The following is a 10,117-nucleotide window of genomic DNA, read 5'->3' as shown; positions in this document are numbered from 1 at the left end:
TGCTACCTGCCTACTTCAGTCAGGAGTCTAAAATACATCTTATTTGAATCTGCTTGGCCTTCAGGATGGATGGATTGGGTTTACAGCAATTCTCTTTAGAGGTAATGTGAAGTTGCTTGGCTTTCACTCAAAAGCTAACTTTGCTCTGACTATTAATCATTTCTACTACACCAAGCAAGAAAACACAGATGCAAATATAATTTCACCAGGGTTAAAGTCAATAAGTTGTTTCCCACACCCCTGTACAACATTGACTAAGATTAGCCATCAGAAAACACAATAATGCTAAATTCTTAATGTAATGAATGAAAAATAATAAATGTTAGTTCAACGAGAAAGATTTAACAAATGGGACATTTACTGTATTTTCTATCTGGCATGGTAAATCTGACGGTATTGAGAGTAAGGGTCAAACTTATGCTACAACACAATTTGATTTATGAAATAATATGCAATAATCCTCAATGTTACTGGGGCATTAACAGCCTTGAGATTGAGACAGGTTGTATCGAAAATACTATCAGAGAAATTGGCTGTCATGCATGTTGTGAGGGAAATCTTGTATGCAGGGGTCAGTGGACCCAGGCCTGTGGGCTGGGTGGACGGGGGTGTGTGCTTTGCCCATTGTTACATGCCAGCTCTGTTACAAAGGATGTGCAAAGGAATGGCTCTATTTTTATTTCATGCACAATTCTTTAATACATATTTGTGAGGTTACTTCATATGTTGATTAACAAAATGAGGACAAGGTGCTCGGAATGCAAGAAACTGATACTGGTAGCTGCTTCATTATTGAAATTAATTGTGTCTGCACTTATTGTCAAAGTGGATCTTAAGTTATGGATGAAGAAGAGAAAGGGAAAGTGTGCCCATCTTTATGATCAAGTAGCACCTGAAGCTCTTGGAAACATCAGGGATGTGATTTATTTTCAGATTTTGTCAAGTTTACAGCTCTCTTGGACATTTAACTCCTTTTTTCATTTCATGACATGATTTCTTGAGATCTGTCTTTATGTTTTCCTCATCACATCCCTGACATCGTGGCTGTAAATATGACAATAAACCTTTTTTTGTACTTAAATGGACTGCGTTGTTTATCGTTCCTTAAATCATTTAAAAATAGTAGAGTATTGACAGGAAATACCACTGCATTTGTACAACAAATAATCAAAAAGTGCAGTATATTAATGTTCATCAGTTTATTATGAAATCTTATGAAGACACATTTTAGAAACAATTCTACAATGATAGTTATAAATAAAAGTTAAAAAGTGGTAAGATCTCTTGATTCACTCGTGTTACAAATAATAATTGTATCCACATATGAAGTTCCATTAAGACAAATAGAGTGAGTACCAATAAATACTGTACAGGTATACATTCACTCCAAAAGCACAGCACCACTCTGTTGTGAGTAGGTTTTTAAAAAAAAATGGAAAATAGAGATATGAACATGTTTTCTTGCGTCCTTGTCTTCTTGCATACTTTATGGCTTTGGTCTGGTTCAAGAGCAGTCACTGTTTCCTTTATCCACTCTGTAGACAGAAGAAACATTAAAGATCAGATCCATGTTGGTGGCATGATTTGGCATCATTTGGATAAAACATAATCCCACCCATAAATTACTAAAACAGTTCTTACTCCCGATGGTACTAGTCATACTTACTTGCATTGGCTCCAGGAGCTAAATTGGCCTTTGGTGTATTTGTCCTGAGCTCGCACGCAGAAAACAAACTTATTGCTTTTGACCATGACCTGATAATTGGTGTCCTGAGTTGTGTTAAGCTGCACAAAAGAAGAGAGGACACATTCAAGAGAATGAATTGTGGTTTAACTGCAAGTCAGCATATGGTTAGTGTGACTTTAATATAGTCTCATGTACATTGTGCATGTTTTGATTACCATTATGATCTCTTCACTGTCACAGGTATGATATTTTTTGACAATCTTGACCTGGAAGTCCAAGCCAAAGAAGGTTCTGGGCACCTCCCAGGACTCGGGGTAGCTCCAGCTGAACACCTTCTCATCCCCCAGCTGCAGGTTAGGGAGTGTCTCAGGCCTCACTATAAAGGGTGAGGAGGGAGAGGAATGAGGTGGAGAAGGGTGAAACAAGCAGGATTGCAACAGTAGGTAAAACAGAAGAAAAATAAGCAGCGTCGGGGGGAGTTTGGGTATACTACAAACAACTTTTTACTTTGGAAGAAGTTGAATTACAGCCAAGCTAGTGTGGGGAGGAATCTAGTTTGTTTTACTAAATATATGTAGAAATAGCAGTCCTAACTACTCTGGATTAAAAACAAATTGTCAATGTATGTGATACAAAATTATAACTAAACATTACACAAAAAAGTCACATGCCAGCTAAAAATAATTATATGATCTATTGAATTCATTTAGAAATGGCAGCCCTTTTAAATTAAGAATAAACAAAACTCCACTAAAATGTTTCCAACTTAAACAGAGGTCTAAAAAATTATCTAAAAAATTATAAAAAGCATAAATAACGGGCCTATATTTGTATTCGTCAGAGCAACCAAAGATGGCTAAATACAATAGAGAAGCAATTTGTGAAAAAAAATCATTCCTAATAACAGTCATTTACTGTTAAAAGTAATTTAACCACTTAAATCACGTTGCAAATATTACAAAAAGTGTCTTTTTAATATTCTAAATCCTTCACAACATGTTGCACATTTCTGCTCCATGCTGCCTCTTTTTAAAGCAGCATAACTCTCCACTTTGAATATGGTATTGTCATATTGTATTACATTTCACTGCAATCAGTTTCCTACAGAACTATATTTTGTGTAAATATTGTCTTTATTTTTCATTTGTTGCAATAGTCTTAGCTTTTTTTTCTTCGCTTGAACTATTCATTTTTTAGGTAACGTATTGTTCTTTCTGTGTCTCTGTATGCACCCCTTACACCAAAGCAAATTCCTCGTATGTGTAACCCTACTTGGTGATACAACTGATTCTGATTCTGACATGTTTAATTAAGCTACTCCCAATAAGAAGACACAAAATACAATCACTTACCGATGTCTCTCAGGTAGAAACTCTTGCCGTAGGCCTCGAGGAGAGAGAAGTTGTGGATGTAGATGGTGAGGGAGATGCTGTTCTGTTCCTCTTCGAATGGGCAGCGGTTCTCCTGGCAGTGAATCTCTGATCCATTAGCATCCAGCTCACAGGAAATCCTCTCTGAATTACTAGATTGAAGACAAACTGGTTGGAACAATACTATCTAAAACAGGTAACATGTCCTATTCCTGATTGAAATGAGCACAGATCATTAAGATGAGTGTTGTGTGAGATATGACGTCCTCACCGTTCTACTTTCACCAGGAGCACGGCGGCGTTGGTTCTGTACTGCGTTCTGGTCCAGGAGCAGTTGAAAGAGCCGTTATAGTTCGCTGCTTCACAGTGGATCTCACCTGGAGGAACAGAAACACAGTTAGCACTCTGAGTCCCTCTCTTTGTGTTAAATAATATTGTGAAGACTTTATCTCTATGTGTTGCGTTGAGAGCACTTTATATTGAAGGTCCCAGCATAACAACCATTAAATCATTGCAAACTTAAATTCAGGACATTTATTATATGACTGCGAACAAGCCATCAAACTGAGGAGAGGATTGTCAGCTTCATAACAGCCGCCTCACTATATTTCACATTTTGTTCAAGCAAATGGAAAAGGTATTTTTATCTGGAGTACACAATACTTTTGTGGACTAGGAGCAACACGTTTGGTGTTTTCTCTGACAATATGGTGATGGGTGTCAACTTTGGTTTGGTTAATTTATTCCGAAGTAATTTTTATCAAAGTATCAACATTAATGTAACAACGACACTGCTGTCTTGCTCATTTCTTCCTCTTTATGTCCGTTGTTTTCCCTTCCCATCATCACTCTGCTACTCCTTTCATCCACTTCCTTTCCCCACTCCTCAAGGTAAATGTCTGTTGTGTTGCCTGTCTGTTTTTATAAGAACATTTTCTTCCTCTGGCATTCTCTTCTTATCTCAGCTCTTCGCTGACATCCATAAAATATCTCACATGAAATGCATACTGTTTCTCGGTCTGTTTTATGTGTTTTTAAATGTTTTTTTTCTCCTTGCTGCCATACTCCATCTGTCTTATCTTACCCTTTCCAGGGGGGTTTTCTTCCAGTATCACAGTCTTGTTTTCTTGGTCTAGTTGGACCAGGATCACGGTGTGGTTGAGGTATTCTCCGTTCTGGCCGAGGTGACATGAGTAATTTCCTCCAGCCAACTCTTTCACCAGCACCTTGATGTCGTTTCCCAGCAGACCTGGCACTATTTCACCTAAAACAAGGACATAGGTCAATGTACATTAATGCTTTACAACTTTAAAGAAATACAGATTAAATTGCTATTCGACTGAAAAAATACTCGTTTTAATAGAAAATGTCCTGTAATCTCTCTTAAAGGTCTCCTATTATGCTCTTTTTTATCAATATATTATAGGTCTCGGATATATACAAAACATGTCTCTGAACTGTTTGGCTGAAATACCAAACAGATCGTGCATTGTGTAGCATCCCATAATCCCCTCTGTTTCAGCCCTGTTTCAAAAGGGCTGATTCTGTGTCTGTTACTTTAGATGAAAATAAGGAGCCACTCCCCTCTGAGAGATATTTGGTTAAAAAGAACACAATGGTACTCTAGGAGGAGATTCAGGTGATAAGGTGGGTGGGTGTTACCTTGGTTGGTGATTGGCTAATGGTTACACAAGCCAAAAAATCGTGGCTCATTTTCAGACAGGTTTTTATATAAATGGATCAGGACAGAAAGTGAGAAACGTTTTTTTCCTGAACTTTTCAGAATCTCTTTACACAGAGGGGACACATGTTTTGCATATTAGGTGACCTTTAAAAGTATCAGTCTTTGTAGAAGTATAACTAAAAGTAGTAAAAGTTGTTTTACCGTCTTTCTTCCAAACCACAGCTTGGTTTTCATAAGCTCCTCCACAGCTCACAGTAACGTTCACCTCCCTGCTCACACCTTTAGACCTCTTCAGCACCAGAACTAGTTCAATCAAAGACACACGCATTCATACAGGTTTGGATCAACATTTACTGTATGAAAGGCAAAGAGAAAAATGGAGAGGAAGATTAATAGTCAGTAGAGAAAGGAGGAGTTACCAACCATTATCCATCAGAGTCTCTACTTCGCCTTGGTCACTGTCAGAGCTGGCGTAGCAAAGACCAGCATACAGGACCACGAGGAACAGTGCACGCATCTGGAAGAAAATGTAATAAGGTAAGTGGAATCAAACTTGTATAAGTGTGTTATCACCTTTGTTTGGGAGATGTACATGAACAGAGGGAAATGTATTTGCTTGAACCTCAACTGCTCAGCTGATTTTGATAACAAACTGTTTTTCACCACCAGGTTAAAAAATATGATTTCACCTAGAACTATAACAAAGGTTGTTTTCATAGTTTCTAATACGTTTATATTCTAATTATACAACTAAAGTGAAATTAAGTTACAAAGTTAATTAATTGTTACAAAGTACAATATATATGTGTGAAGAGAAAATGTATTTTGGTTTCCCAAAAAGGAAATTCCAACAAAGCAGTGGTGCTAAACTGGTTTACCTTGTGATACCTTAAAACGAAATATGTCTGCTCGTGACCTCAAGCTGTTTTATTTTTTATTTTTAATATTTAGGATGCTGATGAAAAGATACTTGCGAGTACAGTTATTAATTAACTGGTAACTCTAAAATACCTTTAAGTAATTTCAATATTTGCACAAGTAACTACACGGAATAAACTGAAAGGTTGACTCTAATTAAATGTATTTTGTCAACGAATTTCACATAAGTGTATTAGGATAGTTGCAAGCAGTAATGTTAAGTTTAATAGGTTCAATTTAATATTATTGCTTTCAACAAAACTAATACAGTTATGTGAAATCTGTTGACATAATACATTTAATTAGAGTCAACGTTTTTCAGTGTAGTTAATGATGTTGTGTTCCCATTGAGTGTTTAAGGTGTGACTTGTAGATATTGTCTGAATTATTAAGAATCTGGCAATTTCTTTCTAAAGAGTAAAATGTTAATGTATGAAACAGGTGTTAATCTCAGAATACATACATAATACATGTACAAGAAACTAACATTGATAACAGAAATAAGTACATGAGAACTTACCTTGACAACTGGACTTGACCCAAAACTTTCACTTCAATCTGATCTGATGAGGATGCCAGAGAGGAAGGTTCAGTTTGTCTGAATCAACTCCTCATGCTGTGGCTGTATTTATACGGACAGAAGCAGAACGAGGTTGAACGATTTGAAAACCCCCAAGAGGAACTCTCTCACAAATATGTTTATGCGTGTGCGTGTGTTTGTGTGTGTGTAAATACCAGAGCTGATAATGTTAGATCCTTGTCCATCATTTGGAAAAGGATCAGTTTAAATAATTATGAAGCAAAATAACATGTCATGATATTTCTTCACCCATCACACTGTTTTCCATCTCGTGATTTAGGCAATCATGAGAAAGATGCAGTAAATCCAATTCATTAAAAAACATATTCCCATGAGAAATTGTGTGCATGGTTTTGCAGCCACAAAAACCATTGTGGAGGAAGTCATGAACAACCAAAGAGACAGAAACCTCTAAGAAAGGGAACTGGAAAAGCTCTAGAATGTGCACATGACAGTGGTGCGGCTCAAACAGGTACCTTGGAAAAATGGTCATGAGAGTTCTCAGGAACAGCAACAAGAAAGAAAAAGTTGGACGGATAAAACCTACATTCAAGTGGAAAAGGGAATGGAAACTTCGGTCTTAACCACTAACATTTTACTACGCCACTGAAGGTATCTCTGCAGCAGACCATTTCCTAGAAGTACACCTCTAATGTATTTATAGTTCTAGAGATTCAATTTAGCTGTGTGCTTGTTAAAAAAGGAAATAGATGACTTTTGCTCAGCGTTTGTGGTTTCAACAACATGTCCTTTGTATTCATAGATTCATTTTTACTAGTATGTTGTCACTTTACTTCTTCTTGGCACTACATTTGATACCATAGACTTGTCCAAAACTTCACTCTGAAAAAAAACTGAAAACTTCCAACACACCTCCCCAGACAATGAATCATAATCCCACCATAAAAGCTTCCATACTGAAATGTGTCAAAACAGAGAAATATGACGTTGAGACCTCGATCAGGTGAAAGATGGAGGTATTTCCCAAAAAAAAAGCCACAATTAAAGAGGTCACTGTGAGGGCTAGAGATGAAATGCCACACTGACCTAATAATGTATCACTTCCCCTCTGCCAGTCACTCATGACCTTTCACATTTAATAGCATGAAAGTGGATCATTAAATCTTCTTCCACATGGTTGACTGAGAAGCCTTGTTTAAAAGTGATATGATATAGTTAGATGCTGCGTATCACAGTGCAGTGGAGGTAAACGGTACTCGGTACTCTGTCCCCCCCCCTCCCAGTGAGCTGTGGTGTTCCACAAGGAAGCATATTATGTCCGTTACTGTTCCTAATTTATGTAAATGACATGTCATCAGCATGTGACTGCAACTTGTTCCTGTTCGCGGACGACTCAGCCCTGCTGGTCTCTGACAGGAACAGGTTGCAGGTTGAAAAAATCCTCAGCTCCGAGCTCGGCAGAATCTGCACCTGGCTCGCCGATAATAAATTATCATTACACCTGGGTAAAACAGAGTCCATTCTCTTCGGTTCGAAACATAATCTCAGCAAATCCGACGACTTCTCAGTTGCAGTGGGCGACATTATTGTCACAAGTAAGAAGGAAATGACATACCTAGGATCTATTCTTGAGGTAAACCTCTCCTGTGACAAAATGGCATCCAATGTAATAAAAAAAGTCAATCAAAGAACTAGATTCCTATACCGGATCTCCTCTCTGGTAAACAAAAACACCCTGAAAACTCTGGCAGGAGCACTCATTCAAGGGTACTATGACTATGCTTGCACGTCATGGTACCATAGCACCTCCAAGGCGCTAAAAATAAAACTTCAAACATCGCAAAATAAACTGGTCAGACTACTGCTTGACCTTTCATCTAGAACCCACCTCACCTCTGCCCACTTTGACAACCTAGGATGGCTTAGAGTAGACGACAGAGTACAGCTACTTGCAATGGGCCTGGTCTACAAGATCCACTACACCTCTATGGTACCCATGTACATGTCAAAATTCTTCCCAAAGGTCAAGGAATACCATGATCATAACACCAGAGGGAGCTCCACAAATCATGTGAAACCCAGATTTGGCACAAAAAAGGGGGAATACACGTTTCGCAATTATGCCACATCAAGGTGGAACGCTCTTCCCACAACTGTAAAGGAAAGTAAAACTATACTTACCTTCAAAACCTCTCTTAAAGAGCACTTTCGGGGGAGAGCATTGCAAAACTGGCCCCGGTAATGGTACAAATCTCAACCTGTCGTTCAATGGACAGCTTCGCCCCCCCCCCATCTATGTATATACTCGCATTTTAGACTCTGTTACTAACTGTATATCTGTAGACTTGGTATGTCTTAAATGTCCGGTTAGGATGTATTAGAACGAAATCTAAAATGAAAATTGTAAACAAGAATTGGAAATGGGGGGACCCTGATGTAAACAAGACGAAAGTCTTTCTCTGGTCTGCATCCCCTTAACAATTGTATGTTTTGAGCTGTACTGTACTGTACCCAATATACAAGCTGTTAATAAACTTTTCAATCAATCAATCAATCACTGAGATTTTTGACAAATTGTAAAGCACTTACGCATCACTGTACCCTGTATACCAAGGCGGTTATGCCATCACTTACTGTACGGAGGCTCAGTCACTGGCACTTTTTCATTTACAAAGCCATGTTGGATAAACTACCATCTTATATCTGCTCCCTGATCTCTCTGCGAATTGAAAGTACTTATTGCCTGAGATCGCATGCTGTGGTTTTATTAAATGTGCCAAGTGCTAGGACTGTCTTAGGGAAGAAAGCTTTTAGATGTGCAGCTCCACTAACATGGAACAGTCTGCAAAAAGAATGGAAAATTACCAAGCTAGTACCACTACATGTTTTTAAAGCTCGGTTGGATGCTACAAAATCAGATGCTGTTGGTACCTGTACATGTGGTTAAATATGTAAATTGTAATCCCTGTACATTTTGCTGTATGATGTCCTTTTGTTGTTCTGTTGTTTATGTTTTTATGTGTTCTTGTGGAACCTACTGCTGCAGGTCTCCCTTGAAAAAGAGATCATTGATCTCAATGGGATTTTACCTGGATAAATAAAGGTTTTGAATTGAATTGAATATACTGCAGAAAGCCTGTTAGCTGTCAGGTCTCTTCCTCATTATATCATTGATTTAAAGGACATTTGTGTTTTTGGTCAGCTGGCAGAACTTCTCTAAAACACAATGCTAACAGTGTCTTATTTTCCCTAGAACATGCATCACAGAGATTTCTTTTTAAAGGAATGTTCCATGTTCTGTCAGGCTGGAATAAACCACAATTAAAAGAAGTAATAGTAAGTAAGAGTAAGAGTAGTGAGAGGAAGTAAGAGGAAGTTGGAAAAAGGAAAAGAGGAAATCAAAGGAAAGGTGAAGCTGTTCTGCTATGAGTATATTTACAGTGAAAAAAAGAGCCTGACGTCCTTATCAGCTCGCTAAGGTCACTACAGTGGACAGCTATTCAAAAGGTGTTTTCTTGTGTATATGCATTGTTGTTTTTTGCATAGTTGCACCATCAGCCACTACATAGGACCCTATTGCATCATCCCATACACTGCCACTCAGTGCCAAGTCAGTGTAAGTGCATGATACATGTCTCTAAACCAAGATGGACGACAGAAAGCCACATGGACCAAGTCACCCATCTATATCTTGCCAATCCTTTTATGGAAAGCGTCCCCTGCAGGTATAACAATGTTGGTGACATCAAGTAACAACTAAGGAATCATATAATTAATTAATTATCAAAGTATTGATTTTATGTTTGCACAAAATCATGATTAACCACCTGTCCACTACAGTGGACGTCATGCATCACTGGCTATATTTCAACTACAATTCGTACTGGTACTGCTGCTGTTGTTCCCAGGGCCGTCCC

The 10,117-nt window shown here is 38.1% G+C and overlaps 2 protein-coding genes across 2 annotated transcripts in view; one reads left to right on the top strand and one right to left on the bottom strand.

Annotated features, from left to right (window-relative positions):
- ublcp1 (ubiquitin-like domain containing CTD phosphatase 1) overlaps window positions 1–1,081 on the top strand; it is an 8,165-nt gene extending 7,084 nt beyond the window's left edge. The window contains 1 exon segment of the mRNA XM_034206831.1: window positions 1–1,081. This exon segment is cut by the window's left edge and continues 401 nt beyond it. The gene's annotated coding sequence lies outside the window, so the exon portion shown is untranslated.
- Window positions 1,082–1,215: 134 nt separating this feature from the next.
- Window positions 1,216–6,242, bottom strand: il12bb (interleukin 12B, b). Its single transcript, XM_034206830.1, has 9 exons — window positions 6,180–6,242; window positions 5,165–5,258; window positions 4,943–5,044; window positions 4,142–4,321; window positions 3,329–3,434; window positions 3,040–3,209; window positions 1,903–2,063; window positions 1,667–1,785; window positions 1,216–1,535 (listed from the first exon to the last, which is right to left on the bottom strand). The coding sequence occupies exons 2-9, from the start codon at window positions 5,256–5,258 to the stop codon at window positions 1,505–1,507; spliced, it is 963 nt and encodes a 320-aa protein (XP_034062721.1). The 5' UTR covers window positions 6,180–6,242; the 3' UTR covers window positions 1,216–1,504.
- Between the last annotated feature and the right edge of the window lie 3,875 nt (window positions 6,243–10,117).

The sequence above is a fragment of the Gymnodraco acuticeps genome, unplaced genomic scaffold (genome assembly GCF_902827175.1).
Source record: "Gymnodraco acuticeps unplaced genomic scaffold, fGymAcu1.1, whole genome shotgun sequence".
Lineage (NCBI taxonomy): Eukaryota > Metazoa > Chordata > Actinopteri > Perciformes > Bathydraconidae > Gymnodraco > Gymnodraco acuticeps.
The sequence above is the reverse complement of the archived record's forward strand: the minus strand, read 5'-3'. Positions and strand labels throughout refer to the sequence as shown.